At 38.9% G+C, this 23,965-nt stretch overlaps 1 protein-coding gene across 1 annotated transcript; it reads left to right on the top strand.

The window, feature by feature from the left end:
• Window positions 1-13,970, top strand: LOC135770506 (P2Y purinoceptor 14-like). The gene is made up of 3 exons (XM_065280183.2): window positions 1-87; window positions 8,740-9,143; window positions 13,130-13,970. The coding sequence occupies exons 1-3, from the start codon at window positions 1-3 to the stop codon at window positions 13,740-13,742; spliced, it is 1,104 nt and encodes a 367-aa protein (XP_065136255.1). The 3' UTR covers window positions 13,743-13,970.
• Window positions 13,971-23,965: the final 9,995 nt, after the last annotated feature.

Genomic DNA, 23,965 nt, shown 5'->3' with positions numbered 1-23,965 from the left:
ATGAGTATACACAAGGAAGTGGTAAATAAAAAGGACCAGCAGCTAGATCAAAGCGCCAAGGGCAGCTTGGTTACCAGACAATTTCAAGTAAGTAAATATTAATAGCCATATTGTTGGAATCATAATAAATAATAATAACTATATAAATATATTCTTATAAATATATTTTAATAATATTTTAAAACAATTATTGATGATTATTATTGACATATCCTCTTAAATGTCTCTTCAAGTTTTTTTTTACTTGTGAAGTAGGAGTGAACTTTAATCTGTTAATCTTAGTGTCCTTGTAAGAGGGGCCTCTAAAAACCACAAATGGCAATTATGTGGTCTTTATACATTTCTTGTTATTTGTATTGGCTGTCTGGCTATTAAAATTTAAAGTCTCATAAATTTGGCCTTTTATCTGTTTCTATTGCATTAAGATAAAGTAAAGAAAGTAAAGCATTATACAACCTACTATGATAGTACCAAAACATTAACTTTAGACGCATTATTACATTGTCAAATTAATGCTGCTAATAATATTTCTGTCTGAAACCTGGTTACTAGTGTCTGGTTAATGTTTAGTTGAGAAATGTATGCTGCCAGTAAAAAACGTGGTATAGATATTTTTTTCATATAGTGCACTTTTACTGTAATCAAACATGCTTAGGTAACCATGGTAATAGGCCAATAGTTTTTTAAAGATTTCTATCAAATAATTCTATCAAATACATTTTATACAAAAACACCAAAGTACTTCATATCTTGAATTAATCAGTACATGACAATAGTCCTACAATTCAAAAAGAAACATTGCTAAATGTCTACAGTATGTAAAAAATTATGCTTTTTTACTATGTGCAGTGCATAACTTTTAAGTACATTAAAGTATACTTTTTTTTACATGGATCTAATGTATTCTGTTTGAACCTTTTTGCCATTTTACACCTTGGATACACACTCTGTTTGTATGTTTTGGGGGTGGACATTGTTATATTATATTTATTAGATCACAATGCGACTTAAGGTGGATATTTTATAAATTTTCATGCAACAATGCATATTATTTCATTATAAAAATTGTTATAATAAGCAATATTAGGAAATATACAGTAAACAAGAACTTTGTGTTTAGTGCTCTTATGAATGTTTTTAGTATGACTTTGTTAAATGCTCCTAATGAAATATAGCTTTCTTCATACCCAATATTTACATATTTAATTTAAACCCAATTGTTCTACATGTGCTATTTTCTACAGATTTTTAGTGTAAAAAGTGTTTCTTTTATACATTATCATGATGATCATTGCGTGTGTCTAATAGTGTGCCGACACTGAATGATGTGCCATTTGATTAAGGTTTAAGTGTTGGTCACTTCGTGTTGCCAAATATTAGATTAGATAACAAACAAAATAGGCCATAAAATTAAGTTATTCAAAATTAAGTTCAGACCTTGTCTTTGGCCTATAAGTTTTTGTGTCTCTTTTGAAAACACCCAATAACATTCACAGTGCTGGAGGAAAATGTAAGTGAACCCATAGACTGATTACTTTATTAAAGCTAATTTGTGTCAAAAGCTGGCAAACTGGGTTACGTTTAATAAAATGAGTTTAAATGTGTGGTTTAGTGCTACTTTGATTGATTAAAAGATACTCAAACATTTTAAGATTGCTGTCCTTAAGAAGCATAAACTCTTATGAACCATGCATCACAAGAAGAAGCTCTCTAAAGATATCGGATCAAGAGTTGTTGCACTTCATAAGGCTTAAGGCATAAGGAGACAAAACAATCTCAACATTTTTTAGAAATCCATCACTTGACAGGTAGACAAATTGTCTATAAACAGAGACAGTTTAATACTGTAGCTACTTTGCTGACTTCTAAAGCACAATGCAAAAAACTTATTGAAGTAAAGAAGAACCCACAAGTATCATCACTGGAACTGGCAAATGTCTCTATTCTTGAGTCTACCATACGCAAGTCTTTGAACAGGCACGGTGTCTATGGCAGAACACTATGGAGGAAGTCACTGCTTTCCCGAAAAACATTGCTGTGAGCCTGAAGTTTGCAAAAGAGCTCCTTTTCCAAAATATGTGTCCTGTGTGTGGAGAGATCCTGTGTGCATCACGTGTTTTGTCAAAATAAGTGCATGCTGCACACGCGTCAAAACTGTTTATGCTAAAAGAGACGCTCACGTTCCCTAAATACACGCAAGACACTCCCTTAACACTAAACTCTGATTACGCATGAGATTATGCGAGTATCTGGCAAACGCAAGCGTCTCTTTTCAAGTTCAAGGCAGTAGGCACTTATTTTGACAAGACACGTGATGCACACACAATCTCTCAAAGCGCAGAACACATATTTTGAAATGACGAACCACACACATGACAAGCTCCATACATGTTGTGACAAATGTCGCATCGTGCGCTTAAAAAAAATAAGTCACCAGCCGCCACTGCCGTGGGGGATGTGGGTGTTTTAACAACCACACTTTTTCCGGTAAGAGGATTCAACACCCACAATTTTTCTGCAGTTTTGCAAGAACACCTTGCTTAACTCTTTCCCCACCAAATATATTAACATACAATATAGGAAATAGAAACAGAACCTCTGCTTTCAAACAAAATCATCCGTTTCATCCTACCTTCATGTGTTCTGTTTTTATCACCTCTCAAATATGTGTAGGTTTCATCAAAAACACCAAATTTTGAACGATCTTTAAAACATACACGGACATACAGCTGTTTGCCCTAGGGCAATACTTCCGGGTTTTATAAGTTGCGAAAGGTTTTATAAGTTGCGCCACCTGGTGGATAATAACGGTATTGCAGATTGACGAGATAACTCTTTCCCTGCCATTGACGAGTTAAGTCGCTTAACAATTTGCTGTGCATGTATGTGGCATGCAATGTATAAAGTAACTGTGATGAAGAAGGCAGGAAATTGACGAGGAGGGACAAATTGCCATGGTTAAGCAGTGTATTTATGGGTTTATTGCTAGTGCAATTGATTTTGATATTTTGAGCATTATTTGTAGATTAGCTGAATACTTTGTGAATACTTACCTGTTGTGTTTGATTGTACTTGAGGAGAAAAAAAAATGATGACATAGTTCTTCAACAGGTATGCAAACTGTAAATTGTTACATTATTTAGACCACCAGAGAAAAAGCTTTCAGGGCACAAGTAAGCAAAATTTAGACATGTCAGACCCTTGTCTCACTATCAAGCTTACCACTATCTTTTTGTCACGCAGTATCAATAATCAGTGGCGGATTTAGCAAATTGGGGTCCCAAGGTGAAGGTATGTACGGTGCCCCCTATCTGATCTATAAAAGAGAACAATTTTTTTTCCCCCAAAATGAAGATGGAAAGCAGAGAACACACAAAGTGTAGCACTACACAAACCAATAGAAAATAAGGTTGTTTTCACATATGTTGGTGCGCACCGTGGTGCGGCCTCGGAGCGCACCAAAATACATTGTATCATTTTTCAGTTAGTGCGGTCCGTGTTCACATATATATATATTTTTTACTTTACTCGAAATGCCGCACCGTACACCATGTGACAACCGTCAGCGCTGTCATTGGTCTCTGACAGGTCTTACCGTCTCATGACCACCCCCACGTTTCCAGGACAACCAGCCTGACAGGGAGAGCGCAGCTATCAAGATGTGGAGATAAACGATGCACGTCTTTGCGAAGTTTCTTTGCTTTAACGCGAAATTGCATAGCTGTTCTATTAAAGCCTTTCTCACGGAGCCGTTTGCTAAAAAGCCCGTAATGTCACTATTTGTGTGTGGAGGACAGCTATGCTTTTATAAAATCATCAGCTCAAACGTGAAGGAGACAGCGAATCTCTATGCAACGGACCAGGATTGGCTTGTTTGTTGTTAACCCACAATATAACACCCGGCTCACGTCACAACGAAAGCCCAGTGGCTCAAACATGTGGAGAACTTCCTGAATTTGGTTCGGCCCGAGGTCCAGCAGTGTTCACACCACAGGTGGGTCGCCCCAGAGTTCGGCAACAGCCGCTCCGAGACCACCTGTTTAGAGCGGTCTCGGAGCGGCCGTTTAGTGCGCACCCGAGTGCGGCTGTTGTGTTCACACTGACCCAAACGCACCGTACTCGGAGCGACACGTCATTTGGGCCGACCTAAACAGTGTATATGTGAAAACACCCTAAGTCAATGGGGCAAAAACAGCCACAAACAATAAATGAGGGAGAAAATGTTTTAAATCTGATGCTGCACAAAAACTAGCAATGCATCAAAGCCAATTTTGTTACTAATCTTTCACATGCACAAGACTGTGATAAAAGGTTAAAAAAATCCGGTCTACAATCACTTTTTATATTGAAAATAAGTAATTGTATGTGTGTTTCCCCAAATCAGTCTTGAGTTTTTGAACAAATCCTGGATTTTTTATTAAACATTTAGCAGTTTTAAACAGGACTGAGGTTGATTAACAGATTTAAGCAAAAAAAAAAAAAAGAAACCAAATATTTATCTGATTTTACAGCAGTTTAATTTAGTGGATGTTTTCTTCACAAACATAACGAAAGGGTCGTGAATTTGCCCACAGTGTATTGTTGAGTTTCTTTTTAATTTTTCAAAGCACTTTCCCAAAATATGTGTCAAAATAAGATTTGTCACCAAAAATCATTCCATTTGCTGAAACAGAGAAAGTTGTGGCCAAATTAAGGCTCAATAGCACCCCATAGTGGACAAAAACATCCGCAACATAACAAAGGCAGAACTCCAGACCAACATTTGAGAGACTAAAGCTGGGTACACACCAAAATATTTTTACATCTTATAAGATTTTAAAAATGTGATAGACCACAAACATGAGATAAAAAATCCTAGATTTAACCATTTTGCTCCTATAGTGTGTGGTGTGCCATGATGTGTCAAAGACGGCACACCACACATGAACAGATTTTCAACCAAAGTCTCGACTGTGAACGCAGGAAATCCCACAAAATCTTGCGAGACTTCAGAATAAGCATGGCGAACGATATGGAGGAAGACATTTCATATGATAGTGCTTGGAATAATTTTTACAAGACACGTTGTATAAACATTTGTGCTGTTGCCACATATCAACAAGACCTACAAATTGAGAAGCGGCCTTTGTGCTGCGGCATGACTGCTTCCGTCTTCCCTCATCTCACTTTCTGATTGGATATGGTTTCGTATCACATGATAGTCTCAATAGCGTGCTCGCGTTTGTCCTGGGATTCCCCACACACATCAGGATTTCTGAGTCGCGATCGGTGCAGATCAGACGTTCTTCCTAGCAGGTTTGGACACTCTTAACACACTTCACACGAAGGGACAATCTGATAAAATAATCGGCAGAACCATCATGATACTTGGGACATAGCTACGATTGTCGTAAGGGGGGAAATCGCATATTAAATCACATTTAATAAACTTGTGTTATATTTTAACACAAAATCAACACCAAATGACACATAATGTGTTAAAAGCCTAATGCACAGAGATGTGTAAATCCTTTCTAAGAGTGTAGGATTTGCCCTCAGAATGAAATGGTTTGTTATTACCTTATTTAATAGGGTCATGAATAACAATAATGAGCTGCGCTCTGATTGGTTTCCCAACAATGGTCACCAGCTCAGGACTTAATCACAAAATGTTTACATGACTGGAGCTAACCTCTTCACCTCTGTTTACATGCAGTTTTTATTTAAATGTTAAATGACAAACACGTTCTTATGGATGTATTTCCTTATTCTGTGCCGTGATGCAGGCAGAAATACTATGACTGCCTGTAAGGATTTGATATGCTGCTGTTGCATTATTTCTGCCAAATGAGGTTCAACAAGCTATTAAATCCAAGGGTTCATTACATTTTCCTCCAGCACTGTGAATGTTTAAGCATTAGAATTATTTGTGTGTTTTCAAATATGCACATTGTGTTTGTCTATTGTTGTAACCAAGATGAGGATCAAATCCCATTTTATGGCAAATCACTGTAGAAAACCCAATTCATTCCTAGGGGTTTCTTGCCACTGTATGTTAACATTAGTTCCTTTTCAATATGGTTCACTGCGTATTGCATCAGTAGCTGTTGCTATGGGGGAAACTCCTGTTTACTCCGCGATTGAAGCCTATTGGTTAATGTCTGTAAAAAATTGCAGAAAAATGCTGTTCGAGCCCACGAAAGTGGCGGGGCTTATGCCTTATATAAGTCCGGAGAGAACGCCATAGCTTACCTTTATTCTCCTTCAGCGCGAACATCTCATTGCTCCGAAGAAGAAGCCTTCCTACTCGCGGTCGATCTAAGCCCTGCAGCGGAATCCACGCTCAGCGTCTTCCCCTGCCGCTTCCGGCTGAGAACCAAAGATGAAGCCTTCGCTTGCCATGGAACGATTCCAGTGAAGTAGACTAATGCCTCCGAAGCGGTCCCCCCTGTGGTCATCCGGTAAGAACAATATTCTGAATGTAGAAGCTCTAAAAGAGTAATGGCGCCTCGGCACAGCGGCTCGAATTTCCTCCAGAGTACGTCGTCTGCCTGCACGTCCCACGCCAAGACCGTTCACACAAAGCATGGCTGTTCCATCTGTGTTGTGTGCTTCCCCTGCTGTTTCCCCTCTCGCTGATATGGGCAAAGCAGCAGAGCCGTGAGACTAAAACATTAAGTAAAACTGCCCTTTACTTAATGGCAATACATCTGCATGGACGAGTCAGAGCCTGACATAAACATCACTTAGACAGACTGTTCTGTGAGCCACACAGATCACCGTTTGAATGGCTGCCCATGCCATGACCAGCCATGCTATATTCACAATATAGCCGCAATGGCAGCAGCAAAAGGGTTAAGTCGCGTCTCGACTTGACTACCCTGAAGGATTTTATGTTTCTAAATATCCCGTTTTACCAAGGAGCAAAACACACTGTTCTAAACAGTAATTCAAACGGTCTCTCGCAACAAATCACTTGGAGACCACACCGGTTTCACGGCATTCTCTACACCACAGTCTCAGACGATCACGTTCAGATCCTCAGAGGCAAAGTGCACTCTTATTATTGATAGGCGCGATGGAGACGGTATTGGCAGCACGCGTCCACACACGGTCCAGTCTTGGGATCTATCCAAGGTCCTGAAGGCGCTGTGCAGTCCCCCCTTCTCAAACAGGCGGACTTGCGTGCCCTCTCGTTTAAAACTGCTCTCCTTCTCGTGCGGGCATTGGTTAACAAGTAGGCGATTTTACACGCCTTTCCATATTAGAGTGCAAGGCGAACGGCGGACGCCGAACAACCACCAAACCCGCTCTGCCCTGTCAGAGCTCTGTGAATTTACACCGTTCTGATAAGTCAGATCAGCTGTTTGTAAGCTTTGCAGATCATTCACTAGGCGTGCCTATCACTGAGCACAGGCTATCTGAAGAGATTTACATTTTAGACATTTGTGACATGGCCGGCTGGTCCTTGTCATCCACATTTGTCAGATTTTACAGCCTAGACGTCCCTGCCTTAAATTCGCAGGTCCTGTCGGCCTGATCGCATATCAGGAGAGCTCACATGTATGCACGCTATTAGGTTCTTCTATATGCATTAATTGTGCACTTCGGGAGCTCACCTGTATGCACACTATGATGTTAATCTGTTTGCGTTCACGGTGCGCTCGGAGAGCTCCCCTCTATGCACGGTATTATGTTTATCTGTTTGCATTCACGGTGTGCTCGTAAAGCTCACCTGTGTGCACGCTATTATGTGTATCTGTATACATTCACAGTGCGCTCAGAGAACTCACTGGTGTGATCGCTATTTATGTTTGTTTACACATTCACGGCGTGCTCTGGGAGCTCGCCAGCTTGTATGCTGGTAAATAGGGCCCGATTCGGCGTCTCTCCAGTAAGGCACTTCAGTCCGTTATATGCATGGTGTTATGGTATAATGTATAGCGTCAGCTACTACCGCAATATGAAGTGAACCGTATTGAAAAGGAAAGATAAGGTAACCCTGGTTCCCTGAAATAACGGGAACAAGCATTGTGTAGCTTGCCTTGCTTAAAACGTCACGCACCAAGTGTAATTCGACTACTCGCTTCAGTCGAATAATGGTAAGCTATGGCGTTCTCTCCGGACTTACATAAGGTGTAAGCCTCGCCACTTTCGCCAGCTCGAACGCCATTTGCCTGTAATTTTTGCAGACGTTAACCAATAGGCTTCAATCGCAGAGTAAACAGGAGTTTCAGGAGATTATTGTTATTTCATGACAGTTGATGCATTTAGTTTGTTTGGTGACACTTTACAATAAGGTTGTATTTGTTAACTTATCTAGCTAGTGTTAGTGAAGCGCTCAGCTGTCTTTCATCCTCCACCTAAACTCTACCCACAAAACAAGTCACAATGCTTACAAACTGTAAAAGGGTCTATAAAAAGCATCTGAGATTTTTTTGTAGGTTTTTTGTGATGCATAAATGTGTGATGTATGTAGGAAGAGGTGTTGATGGCTGGTTGATGTACTTCGCAAAGCAGTTGTTGGGTCTTGTCTGAGTGGGGGATGGTGTTTTTTAGTTGGCAAAACATGTTTATAATTTTAACAGAACATTTAATAAATGCCATGGTAATAAACTGTTAATTGGTTAACTCTAAAAACCTGTTTGAATGAATCTTGCATCAGAACTGCTGGATTGAGTTCTTTGGCAGCATTTGGATACGGTTAATTCCTGTGGTCCAAAAATATCTGAATAAAATGTTTCTCTCTTTCTTATCTAGATGGAATCAACAGTCCCTTCAACCACTTCTCTAAACAATATCATTAATCCCAACAAGACTAACATAACTGAAGCTCTGTGTGAATTTAGAGAAGTTTGGGTCTCAGCCCACCCTGTTTTCATATTTGCATACTCATTGGTGTTTCTTATCAGTCTGGTGCTGAACTGCATCACGATGAAAGTTTATTTCTGCACCAAACAGCGTGTTCAGTCCAGTGTCACCATCTACCTGAAGAACCTAGCTGCGGCTGACTTCTTCCTTTGCCTTTCCTTACCTCTGCGGATCGCTAACAATGTCAACTTTTCAATGACACTGCGGATCATATACTGCAGCTTTGGAGCAACGGCTTTCTATTTAAACATGTATGCAAGTATTCTCTTCATGGACTTTATTGCTGCAAACAGGTAACCATCTAATGTTAACTAAATATTTTCATTTCTTTTTTTTAACATTAATTAATTTCTTGTTATACTTAATATTTTACCTTTTTGTTATTTATGTGACTTGAAATGTAAACCTAGAACCATGGAATTAATGTGGTTGCAGGTGGGGCAGTGCAACACCAAAATATTAATCCACTTGAAAACTTTAAACTCTATAAACTTAATAAATTCTAAACTGTTAACTTGTAAATGTGTCTAATATTTTTCTAATAAAGTTTCTAGAATATTTAATGTCGAAAAAATGAAATTAATATGTTTGGAAATTGCAGGCATGGGTTGCTTGGCTATTTTATTGTTATGTATAATAAAAATAGTAACTATGTCTTTAATGCATATGTAATGGGTGGAGTCACATAGCGATGACGTAGTATATGGAAGTGTATTTTGCCATGTTTTGTACAAGTGCAATGTGAGCATTAAAAAAAACACAAGTTCTCTTGTTCCTGAATGGTTATCCCTGGTTATTCTTTAATATCCTCTGGGAATGGGAAAGACATGACAAAGTGGCGACGAGGATGTTTTGAAAGAACCTCTGCGTGTGTGAAGTGCTGAAAACAGCCACGGACGGCGCAAGTTTTGTGTCTGTGATTAGTGACGGAAAGTCGATATGGCTGGTGTTATAGGAAATATTGGACATTTCAACGAAAATGTTGAACAATGGAGTATTGAATATTTCCTGCATGCAAACGCCATTGAGGGTGAGAAGATTGTGCCTACATTTCTCAGTTTGATGGGTGCAAAGACTTTCACTTTGCTATGCAGCCTAGTACTAGCCTGGTCCAACCGGACTCTCGTACATTCATTTCATTTGTACAGAGAGTCTGGCCACGCTCCATTGCAAAGCGTTACTTCCGTTAAGGAGGGTCCTCTGTTGAAGTTTAAAACTATTGGATCTGCCCAGAGTCACTCCGAATCTGCTATAACCAATCGCTAACGTGTGGTCGTGACGTATATCATGCACCGAAACCGGCCGGAAACCACAAGTACGAATAATCAGACAAACAAAACTTAGCAAACCTGGTTTTTGCTCCGGCATTAACTTCTGTATATACTGCAGTTTTGCAACAACGGACCGAATAACTTTTCTCACGTCTTTCTCCGCTGCCATTACTGAATTACAACTCAAACTGACGCACGACCTCAACGTCATCGTTCTTAGCCACCCCCATCTGTTCGCTGATTGGTCCTGCAGATTTTTGCAGGAGAAAACGAAACTCTACAGAGCGGTCCCAGACGAAGTACTGAAGCAAAATGAAAATTAAGCGTAAGCACGTAGGAGGGCGGAGCCAGGCTAGCCTAGTACAGCCCGCAAAACCAGGTGAGAAAACTTATGCACAAATTGTGGCGTGCTTAGCTCACATTTTTCACCTAAACTGTTGGTCATAGCGGAAAGATTCCGATTTAACAAGAGAAATTAGGAGGAGAGAGGGACTGTAACTATGTTTGTGGCTGCACTGAAGAAACTTGCCGAATGTTGTGTTCTGGTTTTGATTTGCGCTCAAGTTTACAGGAAAAACATGAAGGCTAAAAGCAGACTGTTCTATCCAGGACAACATGTTCTAGCTCGCAACTATACTTCGGGGCCAAAGTGGGTACCAGCGACTGTTCTAGCTTCTGAGAAGCTTATCTGGAGGAGACATTTGGATCAGCTGTTGCTGGGATCTTCCACTAAGCCTGAGTCTGCTGTTCCCATGCTGGTGTTTGAGAGGGGCACGTTGGAAGAGGCGGCATATGAATGATCACATCACGCGTTGTTCATACAAATTTAGCAAATGCAAACTGATAAAGTGATTTTTTTGTCGCGTTTCAAACGCAATATTCAATATGCTTGTGGGCATCAGTGAAAGTGTGTGTGGTTTTTCTCCTTATCGTGCACAAACCTCGTCGACATCAAGCTATCAATGATCTGTCAGCTGCATATGGCATTTATTAAATAAGATCAGTGTACTGGATTATTTCAAGTGCACACCCTATCATGTCTCACTGTCTGTTACCAGACCTGTTAAAGATGCGGTTTCTGTAATGTGTGCAAGAATCCGAACGGATGTTAATAACGCGATGTCCGGGGTAAAGAATATGCATGCGTATCCTGTAAATACATACAGAAACAGTGATATTAAATGACTTAAACTGTGATTTTTGCCTTTTCACCTCTCTCGACATTTATTTCACTTGCACTACACTCAAAATCACGTCCACGCTCTTCCCTTGCGTGTCATTTTGTAAGAGCAAAAGATGTGACTGTTGTGGCCTCAGAACACGTGTCTTCACAAGCATTCCCACTCTGTGCTCCACTGCTATGGCTGAAGAAAAACACGCCCCCCCATTAACATATTAGACACTGAAATGTATTAATAAATACGTCTGGAAATAAGTAAATGTTTCAATAAATATGTGTGGAAATAAATAAATGTATAAATAAATAAATGTAAAAAATTATTAAATGTTCACATAAATAAATAAATTAATGTGGAAATTAATAAAAGAATAAATACAAATTTATAATTAAATAAATAAATAAATGTTTTAAAAATATTTTAATACAAAAATAAAGAAATCAAAGTTGCAATACTCTTTTTTTATATTCCTTTGCATATTTATTTTTGTATTTATTTATTTATGTTTGTTCTATATATTTATAATTTTTGCACTCCCAGTCCTCCATACCTTTTTGCCAATTGGGCATCGTTCAAATATCACGGCCTACCTAAGCATTGTTCCTGAGCATGTCCATCCATTTATGACCACCATGTACCCATCCTCTAATGTGTGCCTGAAGTGTGACAAATCTCCATCAACTTCAAGATGCTATCCTATCAATATGGGCCAACATTTCTAAAGAATGCTTTCAGCACCTTGAATCAATATCATGTATATTAAGGCAGTTCTGAAGGCAAAAGGGGGTCAAACACAGTATAAGTATGGTGTTCCTAATAATCGTTTAGGTGAGTGTATATCTGATATAAAGAAATATATATTTCTGAAACAAATTTATGTAATTCTCCCTGTAGGACAGAGTGTCTCATTTCTGTTTGCTTCTTGGATTTTAGAGGCTGCTGCCTTCAAAGACCGAGCCTCACCTTCAAAGTCTGCGCCCTTAGAATGATCCAGCCTTGGAATTGGGATGCAAAATTTGTACACATGGGCAACGAGTTGTAAAAATGTTTTCACTGCGTAAAAATTGTCTAAAATTGACTAAATAAATAAATATAAAGCTCTGTGTATGAGATCCTCCTTACAAAAAAATGACTAGTGATTTAAAGGACCTTTACAATCAGACCAAAACGCTATAAAATAGTTCATATGACTCCATATGATTTCAAGTAGGGGAGAAGGGGGGAGCAAAGCGGGACGAAAGTAACAAAGTGATTTTCTCAGAGCCCTGACTACATTTACATTCCAAACTATGACAGCATCTTAGCGCACAACCCTAGACAGAGCTTGCAAATATAACGTTATTTCGTCATCATTTCCTGTGTAGGTCCAAAAAGCTGTTTTCGAGCATGATAAGTAAATTCTGGTCATTAAAGCGGTCATTTTTTTCTTATAACGCGTTACTGATCAATCTACAGGTTATTGAGTGCTATAACACATCCTGATGTTTGCCTTCTCAAAGTTTTTCAAAATAAAAGTAAATCGGTAGTTCCTGTACGAACGAAAGTAACACTTGTTATTTTGTTCTGCTGCTAATACGGTTGCATTATTATAAGAATTTATAGTGTTTATATAGTTTAATTTCATTTTCATGTTCACACTGTTGAAATTTTTGTTATTCTCAACAATTTAAAAGTTTGTAAAGAATGTGCTAATTTTTAATACATTGTTTTTTGTTATCCTATTTAACACATTATGTGTTATTTTAACACATTATGTATTATTTTAACACATTATGTGTTTTTTTAACAAAAGTTTAAAAAGCATTAAGACATTTGCTTACTTTACTACAGGTACCTCAAAATTGTCCGGTCTTTGGAAACAAATGCCTTTCAGACGGTTCGTACTGCCCACCTGATATCCATAGCAACATGGTTCTTCTTGGTAATCATGGGGTCCATCTACTTGATCCCATTTCTTCAGATTTCCTGGGATCACAATCAAAGCTCTGAAGATATTAGTTGTGAGTCTCTACATAGTGCTCAACATAGCTTGGCCTACAAAATCATCCATTGTGCGTCCATTGCGCTCTTCATGTTGGTGCTGTTTTCTCTGGTTTTTCTGTATTGGAAAACTTTGCAAAAGATCAGAGAAGCTAAATTCTCTACACAGGCCACATCAAACAGCCAAACCTTTAACAAGTCTAAGCGTAACATGCTCATTCTAGTGGTGATTTTCTGTGTGTGTTTTGTTCCCTATCATCTGGTGAGGCTGCCTTACGTTTTCATCAGCGACTGTACAATGGTTCAGGCATTTAGCATCCTAAAAGAGCTGACTGTTCTGCTTTCAGTGCTAAATGTCTGTTTTGATCCACTTATATACTTGATCTTCTGCAAGACCTTCAGAGCCCAGCTTGGCCTTGGAAAGAAGAACGAATTGTCAAGGGCTGTCAGTTTGACACCTTAATTCAGTGCTATTGATCACAAATATTAAATCTTCATCATGTAATCATGCCTGCTTAGCTGTACATAAATTCTAAGTTCTGTCCTGACCAGTGGCAGCTCATCAATAGAGGGCACTGGCGCAGCCCCCCTAAAGTTGTCCAGAGAAGAAAGCTACTTTAACATGTTACAAAAAAGTTAAATGTACAGTGCAAATTAATATAAAATAAAATTGTTTAGTTGTACTATTTCACTGTTAGTCATGTTATCATTTATTAAAAATAAACATCAAAACTAAGTTCATTGTTTGTGCATCATGTTTGTGTGTCTGGGGCACACCCCTAATGAGTGTCTATGTAGGTCAGTAAAAAGGGTAAAAACATGTGACCTGAGACTGAGCTCTAATCGGCTGGTTTCGGATCTGCCCTGGGGTGCAGGACTGTGCACCCCAAACACTCCCACTTATGTTGTAAACAAATCAATATTGTTTTTTATGTCTTTGACATCATGTGATTGGATCGTTCTCAGAGTCTCATAACTGCATTTCAGATTGCCATAACTGCTAGATACAGTATTGATCAGTGAAAGCAAGTGAAATACCTTGAGATGAAAGAAAAAATGATTTTATGCTTACAAAATCACCCTTTACAAGGCATTCAGTTGAAGAATAAATAAAGGATTAAGGAGCTTGGACCAGATTGAGCAGCAGAAAGTGATCATAGCAAACGGAGTTGGCTAACGTTAGCTCGATGCTGTGTAAGTCATATGCCTTTTATTATTTTCCCTATTTGGTGTTTGAAAGTCGGCGTGAAATACTGCACGAAATTTTGTGTAGCATTGGTGCTGCCTTTGCGTGTACATGATGCTCAGATAATCCGGTACTTTCTGTGGCTTGGTCAACTTTGTTGCAACGTAGTGATTTATAATTAGGCAGCTTGGGCTGCGTTCTACTCCAGTTTTAGACACGCAATCGCAAACTTCCATTTTGAAGTGCGTTCCACTTCTTCAAGTGGACTAGGTAAGTTTATATGGACAGACCCTCGCTCCCTCGATTTTCACCAAGGGAGCGAGTCTATATCATATGAACACTTCAGGCAGTTCCATATACCACAATGCAACATGACTGTGATGTCAGCTTGCGCTTTGCAAAGTTCAAATGATGGAGGGGTGGGCACCATTTTCCATGTGATCAAGGGCTTAGGATGATCCATTGTCAGTGCAAGTTGTTGTCAGTTTGGACAGCTCTTACCAGAGGCGGGGACAAGTCACACATTGTCAAGTCCAAGCAAGTCTCAAGTCTTAAACCATCAAGTCTGAGTCAAGTCTCAAGTCACAGTTCAGAAACATCAAGCAAGTCAAGGGTTCACCCTAAGCAAGTCAAGTCGAGTCTTGATAAGTTTCAAGTCAAGTCAAGCCAAGTCACAGTACTAAAATAAATAGGGGTACATTTTTTCAATAGGTCTAAAATTAGCATTAGGCAAAGAAATAAAACCAAATGAATAATGACACTGTTATTATAATAAAAATTTTTTTTTGAGCTACAAAATTGATTTGATTTTGTTTGATTAACATTAATGACACAGACTTGAGTAGGTTAATTGAGGTTACTGTCTATTTAGCACAGGCTGGTTTCTGCCTCTAATCTAAACATACATTTAAGAAATAAACAAATGCTTTTATTAGAAAAAGAATACTGTGTGGAGATCATTTTGTTTGTATGTACCCTGTAAAGAACAGAAAGATTTTATGTTCGCTTGTTTTGTTTTTTACGCGTCTCTCTTGTGTGTGCGCACTATTGAGGGCACTTAAACGTGCACACACACACAAACGGAGGACGAATTGCAAACAGCGCAGCATAACAGTTGCTCCACATAAAAACTTTGTTGTTTTTCAGTGCTCTGTTCGCCAAATGTATTTTAATGTACTACAGTGTGAGAGACAGTAGTGCAACTCTCTCTATAGTCCACACATCAAGAGTTCTGATCTTTGAATGGTGTAGGGATAATCACGAGCTGGACCAGACACATTCAACCGCACGTGCGGATGCGCTTATTTACAGAAAGCTACTCACTTTAGTGCCTTTTTGCGGTTAAAATGACTTGAATGTTAACATTTGCAAGCTTTTAAAACACGTGCAAATGATAAAGTTTTCCTGTTTAAATTTGCTTATCAATCCGTGAATAAAATTACATGCGAGCCGAACCGTGGGTCATGACTCGTGACCACAAATCAACTGCAAGCGCATTTTTCACATACAGTCTACACAAACACTTAAAAACGTACACATTTAATACAGACATTATCCTACATGTAATATATAGCTACACCACTGTTAAAGCCAAATTCCCCAATACATATATTTACGAGATGTATCAGTAATGTTAATGGTCACATTTCTAATAAGAAAAAGCATAATATGCAACCAAGGCCAAATTATGACAAACAGAAAAGATTACCGTTAATTTATTGCATTAGTAATTGCTATAGAGTAAAACTGACTATAAAGAGATGACTTTCTTACCTATATGGTTTTTTATGTTGTGGTTGTCCTGTTGGATATTCTTGCATTGCATATTTTGCATCTGGCAAATCTTTTTTTATTGGCACGGTCCAGTTTATAGCCTTTATAGCCAAACGAGACTATTTGTGGAGCTCGACTTACGTTACTGTCTGCCATGTTTTGCGCGGTTTGAATTGTGCAGCGTTAAAGGCACAGACGCTGATTAGTGGTGCTGACGTCACAATAATATATTTTTTTTTTATGAATTTTATTGCTGTTTGTTTATTATTTATAAGTTCAAGTCCTTGTTGAGTCTTCCCCTTCAAGTCAAGTCTCAAGTAACTTGTTCTCAAGTCAAAGTCAAGTCAAGTCATTTTTATACTTGAACTCTTTTGCCGCCATTGACGAGATATCTCGTCAATTAAGAAATAAACGCTTCCCCGCCAATGACTAGATTTTCCGGCTTTCCGCAATACCGCTATCCACCAGGTGGCAACTTATACAACCCGGAAGTAGCGCCTCAAAGAGAAAGAACTCCGTGTATGTTTTAAAGATCGCTCTGCATCTGATCTCTATCAAAAGTCCTTCGCAAAAATGGAATTATCTCAGCTTTTTGCTCAAAATTGGGTGTTTTTGAAGAAACCTACCCATGTTTGAGAGTGATTACAAGAGAACTAATGAAGGTAGGATGAAACAGTTTTTTGTTTGAAAGCAGAGGGTCTGTTCTTTCATCTGATATATTGTTTTTTTATTTATATATTTAAAAAAGAACATTTTCTGGAAGGCATTAAACTTTTGTGAAAATAATGAAAAATACTGGCGCTGGCTGGCAACTTAAACGCTGGCGGGGAAAAAGTTAATCAAGCAAGTCGCTTTTCAAGTTCTGAAAATTGTTACTCGAGTCCCCCACCTCTGGCTCTTACATTTATTTTAGTCTAGGACTAGTATAATCCCTGTCCGGGAAACCGCCCCTTAAAGCGTTAGTTCACCCCAGAATGAAAATTTTGCATTAATTACTCACCCCATGTTGTTATACACCCGTAAAACCTTTGTTTATTTTCTGAGTCCCATAGGTCTAGAAGAGGAAGTAAAGACATTGTTAAAATGGTTATGTGATTACAGTGGTTCAATCTTCATTTCATGATGTTACACGAATAACATTTGTGGTCATAAAGTCAGTTTCTTATATGTATTCACGAAAGCAGCATATGCATGCGTTAAACACACAATTCTTATAATGTTTATTATTATTTTAGCCATGTCTTTGTTTGCTTGATGATATTGTTGCCTTTTCATGTGAACAAATCCAGTTTAATTATGTCTTCTTAAAGAAGAACTCCACCGTAAAAAAAACATTATGCTCCAAAAAGCGTACAAATGACACGCAGTGTGATTATCGTGCAATAGATACGCCAAATTCCGCTTTTGCATGCATATGATACGCCAGTCCTTCCCATTCACTTATATGGCAAATCGTTTCGTGTCGTTTTATTTGTTGTTTTCTCATTTGTTTTCAGTTTTTTTACCATTGGCGTTTGGGTTTAGGGTTAGAACAACTTTTTGTTATATAAAAATGACATCCTAACCCAAACCCCATCTCTAACCCCAATCCCAAGCGGCCATGGCAGTTTCTCAATTCCAAGAACGCAAAGAACGGACTTCTGTTCTCGTGGAGACTGGTCTTGCCAGGCGACCTCAGAAGAACAAACTCAGAAGGTCGCGAGAACACAGAACGCACTTGTGAGAATTGAGATGTGTGCAATCTTCCTGCTGGTCACGTGACCTCCTCAGATTTCAGCGCGCAAGTCTGCACTCGATGCATCCTCGATATCAAGAACTCATCCGGATATTTTCATGCGTCCTCTGTACTTGTGTTCTTGAGAATTGGAATTGAACTTCGACTGTTAATGATGACGTAGAGCGAGAACACAAGGATGCAAGATCACTGAAGAACGCATATTAAGAAACAGCCCTTGGCTTAAAGAGTAACTAAACCCTAAACCAACTTTTTTTAGTTAATGATCTGTAAGAATGATGCTTTATTAGTGTTGTTCATTGATTTTAGTAAGTTTTTTGAAATTTGGATATAAAGTGTTTCAATACTACAATATATGGTGTAAAAACGTCTGAGTGCTGCCCTCTTCAGGTTGAACGGTGGCTACTGCAGTTGAATTTTCCTATTGGATGTTGGGTCCAAGAAATAACTCGTGACGTAAGCAGGATCAAGCTCACCACGCCCTTGTTACGATCTCACCACACACTTAGTTCGTCCCCTCTATCTCCGTTAGAGCTGTAATCGGGCCTTAAAAGTTAGGCCCGAAATGTCCGAAGCCCGACAGAATGCAGCCCGAACCCGAACGTACATTTAGATTGACAGCTTTTTAAAAGCCCGAACCCGTTTACAGCCCGACATTATTTAAATGTGCGCACACACACAGCTTTTGTCAAGAATGAGACATTTACACAGGTTTTAACATTATTTATTCATGACTAATAATCTACACGCCACTTGGAAGTTGAAACAAAGAAATAAGTAATCTGTAACATTGTAACATCTCATTCTAAATAGGCTTATGCAATACACTATAAATATGCCAATAAAATTATTATTTCTTAACGAATTAAATTAAGATAATACATTCTGAATTAAGATGGGTATTTGGCAATAACGAAATTAAGAGGCAGGCTCCGCGGGATTTGCGTCGGCACTTCTCTCCATTAGCCTACTGCCAACATTAGTCTATATCCTCTGTCTATTATGTAAGACTCGATTCATATTTAGTTATACATTGAAAAACCTACTCACCAAGATTAGGCTACATGTTTTTGATGAGGAAAATCATTAAATCCACTGTAAATGAATTCAGCGCGATCCTGCGCTACTGATTTGAACTTGACCGCTCATTTACCTCACAAAGCCGGAGCGGAAGCCCGAGCCCGCACCGAGCCCGTGTAAAATGTTAGAAATAAAGCCCGAACCCGCCCGAGCCCGTCGGGTCCCGACGGGTCCCGTCGGGTTCGGGCAAAGATCTTCAGCTCTAATCTCCGTTGGGATCTGCCCACTTTTCTTGCATTTTTCAAATATTGCAGTGGGTGGAGTCAGGCTCTGACCAGGGGTTTAGTTACTCTTTAAATATAGACAAAAACATAGAGAAACCTGTATATTAAATAACCTGCTTAAACAAATCTGAAATCTAACCCTAAACCCAATGAAAATGTTTAAAAAAAAAAAACAGAAGAAAAATGAGAAAACAATAAATAAAAAGACACAAAACGATTCACCATATAAGTGAATTGGAAAGACTGGCGTATCATATGCACGCAAAAGCCGAATTTGGCATATCTATTGCACGATAATCACACTGCGTGTCATTTGTACGCATCTTGGTGAGAATGGGCATATGTAGATGCTTGTGCTGCCATCAAATGTACTAAATCCATATAAAAAAGTATAGCTTTTAACGACTACAGTAACACGTCCAATCACCGGAAGAAAAATCCATGACTACATAATTCTGAACGTTCTGAATGGGGCGGGTCTTGAGGCGAGATGATCGACAGTAGATGATAACGTTCTTTGATTGACAGCTGCACAAGATGAGCTAACGTTAGCTTGCTTTTTCTCGTGTTCATAATAATAATAACATGATAATAACTTTTTACGTAGTATGTTTACCGTAGTTACGCAAAACAAGTAACAACTAAGCCAAATGATGTTTTAAATATTTTTATCATTTTACATTACCTGAGTCCGCGGGCAAACTGTGCTGAAAAACAGTACCCGAAGTCCTCCTGACGAAAGTGTTGGCTGCATATTCAAATTTTCGAGTAATCTGTTAGTGGTTTGTCAACTGAGGGTCGCATTGAGGTAAGTTAAACAATAAAAACTAACTCCCTTTGGCCTGCATTTCTTGTCCTTACATCCACATACTGCACAGGTTCTAGTCATCTTTTATCAAGGGTTTTGGTGATTTCCCCTTCAGAGACGGTAAAAGCGGAGTTACTCTTTGGTTGGGTTCGTCTGCTGGCTAACTTCAAGTTGACTTGAGTTTATTTGAGAGCAGGTTGAGCAGTAAAATATGTTATTAGGCTTGTTCGACTTCATGTGGTGCTGTGAAATGTTGGTTGTTTCTCAGACACGGCGATCCTACACTCTAAAGTCCGATTTATAGTCATGTGTAACCTACGCCGTAGGTTATCCGTAGGCTGTGCATAGCTCTGCGTAGCCTGACGTGCACCTCGCAAATTTTTTTACAGCGCTTCAGTTCTACACGGAACGCAAACGCTGTGATTGGTCCACCAGAACCCCTCCCATTGGGTAAAAAAACTGCGTCCGTATTTCCGTTTGCGATGGTGAAAACAAAGATGAGCCAAGTTGAGGAGTTATTTAACTCAAACTGCAACAAAAGTCGCTGTTTATTTACTTCCATCATTGCTGGTCTTCTCGCCCGTCTGCAGGAGGCTTGCTGGAATGCAATCCTGAGGTGAAATCTCTTTACTGAGAGGGTTTAAAAACTTTCTACACTGTGGAGTACAGCTGCTTTATGGTACATACACACGGGGCGAAAGCTTTAACACCTGCATAGCTGCCAACTCTCACGCATTCGCCGTGAGACTCACGCAATTGACCCCATTCTCACGCTCTCACGCCACACATCCATTTTCTCACGCAGGCTCGTGCCCACCATTTAGATTTCCATTGAGTTTAATACAAGACATTAAATAATTTTATAAAAATACCTAACTGTAAATACTGTAAAACGCCTATCTCTATCTGGCGTGCCTCAAACAGCAAAAAGCGCTCGTCAAAGTCAAAATTATGCGAAGGCGAATCAAATCAAAGAAGGTGGAGTTATTGTCTACAAATGCCGAAGCGCCAGCTACAAACTACAGAAAGCGAGTGCGCGGCTGCGCGATGGTGAAAGAGCAACGCACGATGTAAGTAGCTAAAGCAGTGCTCACAGTATTGACACTTTTATATTTTAGCGTACCTTCACTGTCTTATGTGCCACCACTTCTCATGGTGCTGGTACTTTGCTGCAAAGAGTCAAAGAGCATTTCACTTTATGTGGCGCTGCGCAGGAAGTTCGGCAGCGAGGACATCAGAGTACCGCGAGAGCAAGTCGAAATGTTACAAAAGGGTCCGCCTTTACCTTTGCTATCGCGTGACTCTGATGTCATACGCCGATCAGTCAGCTCCGCACCAGTCGAACACACAAAGCGTCAAGGTCTGGATGAAAAGCAGAGAATTGCCCGGATTCCACGCACGCAGATACCCTCAGAAAACAGCAATTTTAATCAACCATCACTCGCGTCACGTGTGTATGTTTGCAAGCAGTACAAGCCTGCGTGATGTTTGCGGTGACAGGTTTTAATAAAAGAGAAAAAGGTCCATTTATATTTGACATCTATAAACAATAATATATACGAAATATAATTATATGGTCTTGACGTACACATTATCTCTTGCTTTAGTTTAATATAAACTACTAATTTGGTTTATTTGATTGTGACAGTCCCTCTATCACCAATCACAAATCATCACTTTACGCTTCTCTTTCTCACTGGATAAACTGAATCAAAGCTGCTGTCATCTGCAGTTATACATTTTACAGAGACCAGTATTCATTAGATTTTAAGAACTTTTTTGGCACTTTTATCAGAAGGAAAGCATAATAGAAGTGTATAAAACAATAGTAAAGACTCTAATCTCAGGCATTTAAACTCAGTAAAAGCTTTTATTTCAATTTAATTTCTAAAATATGATTCGATTTGTATTGAACCATTTTAACGCAGTCTTTTCCAACTATTTAACACAGAAATAGCTAAAATCCACACTATTATCAATTGGCAAATGGTTAGGACTTATATAAAAAATTATTACCACAACCCCCCCCCCCCCCCCCAAAAAAAAATCTCACTCCAAGCTGAACTCAGAAGTTGGCAGCTCTGCACCTGCATCAGCCAATCAGATCGCCTTATGCAAATGACCTAGGCAGAGCTAGCCAATTACATTTATGTAAGACCAGACTATATGTAGCGGCTACTGTGAGTTGCTGTTGGCCATGCTTCAGACAAGCCTTCTGTCAAGCGTTAACACTTCTGTCCTATGTGAATGTACTGTTATGTCTAAAGCGTTTCGAATAATGTTTTTAAGAAAGTTGCCAGCTAACGTTAGCAGCAGTTTAGCTAGCACATAAGTTAGCCTAAAGTTAACAATACCACAATAACTGGCTTAGAAAACTCAGTTTCTGTCAAGGAACAGTGAGTCTACATCAACTTAACATCCGAGTCCTTGGTGGACAAAAGACCAACAGAGGAAGCCAAGCTGCAAAAACAACTAAAAATTGTCATGACTTTTTATTTGAAATAAAAGTTAATAAGTGTTGACTTAAATATAGTGGTGTAAAGATCAGTTGAAATCAGTTGTTTCTAAAATAAAGATCACACAATTGGGTATGTTTATGTTATTTACCCTATAACTACATTTATAATAAGAGGTGAACAAAGCACCACGTTAGTTTAAAGCCCGTAGATGTAAGAATTACCTGGTAAATACACAGTACAAGGGGGTAACAAACACCACTTTAATTTACAGCCCCCAAACATAAGAGTTACCTGGTAAATACACAGAACAAGGGGGTAACTAACACCACTGTCCTTTTCAGCTCACACAAATTAAATCAGCTGCCCTTTTATAATACAGTCTATTCCAAAATAAAAGTGATGCGCTGTTATATTTTATTTGCCAACCTGGCTTGTAGACATCGGCCGTATACAATACACTTTCATCAGGTAAGTAGCAAATATGAAAAAAATAAAATATTATCTAAAATTTTAAAGTATAAAATATTTATAATTTTCCATATTCTTACCCCCTTATTACCCCAAACTTACCATATTGTTCCCTTATACCTACAAGTACATACTGTAGAGGTACTCTGTTGTTACAAATAGGTACACTGGAATTTCTATTTAATTACTCATTGCGGATTGTAAAATAAAGCGTTACCGTGCACTCTGGGAACACGCCAGCAAAGTATCATTTCATGACGCAGCTTTGAAGTTCACTTGAAAGGGAACACACCTAAGTCAAGCCTTTTGCTTCATGTTATGGTTAGTAAGGTGTCATTGGCAATATAGTTCAAATGCACAATTTCATAGTAAATTTGACTTCTTTAGAAGTTTAAGTAGCATTTATGTTTCTGAAATGCAGTGTTAAAAATAGCCTGTGTGAGGCAGTTATGTTGCGAGCAGGGTGTGGTGGGCCGCTCTGGGTGGGAAAGTCCAGGGTCATGTCTTTGTCCCAGTCTGCCCCAGGGCGTTACTGTCAAGCCCTGCACAGAAGCTAAATTAGTTTCCATTAAAACCAATACAATTTTCCATCATAGCCATTGAAATTATAATTTTTGTTATGATTTTTGTTGTTATTTTCAGCCTCAAAAGCACTTTAAACTGACACGGTGACTCCAAAAGGTCACATAGCAACAGCCAGTCTATTTCAGTAAATGACATGCATCATCATGTGATCTCTGACCAGAGATCTTGACAACGATTATACAGGATGCTAACTAATCAAGAGACATTTCGAATTTGTATTTTTATATCGTATTGTAACTTTAGAACATCAGATTGTAACACCCTCATTAAAAATACAAACTTTAGGCTTACAGGAAGATCACACTCACATTTTTTTGTGTCCTGTCTAACATGAGGAAATGAAAATTCAAAGCTTTGACTTGCAAATG

This window comes from Paramisgurnus dabryanus, chromosome 8 (genome assembly GCF_030506205.2).
Source record: "Paramisgurnus dabryanus chromosome 8, PD_genome_1.1, whole genome shotgun sequence".
Classification (NCBI taxonomy): Eukaryota; Metazoa; Chordata; class Actinopteri; order Cypriniformes; family Cobitidae; genus Paramisgurnus; species Paramisgurnus dabryanus.
The sequence above is the reverse complement of the archived record's forward strand: the minus strand, read 5'-3'. Positions and strand labels throughout refer to the sequence as shown.

Coding starts and splice junctions, on each gene's coding strand:
- LOC135770506 (XM_065280183.2), top strand. CDS start 1: ATGAGTATACACAAGGAAGTGGTAAATAAAAAGGACCAGCAGCTAGAT. Junction 88..8,739: donor TGGTTACCAGACAATTTCAA/GTAAGTAAATAT, acceptor TTTCTTATCTAG/ATGGAATCAACAGTCCCTTC. Junction 9,144..13,129: donor GACTTTATTGCTGCAAACAG/GTAACCATCTAA, acceptor ACTTTACTACAG/GTACCTCAAAATTGTCCGGT.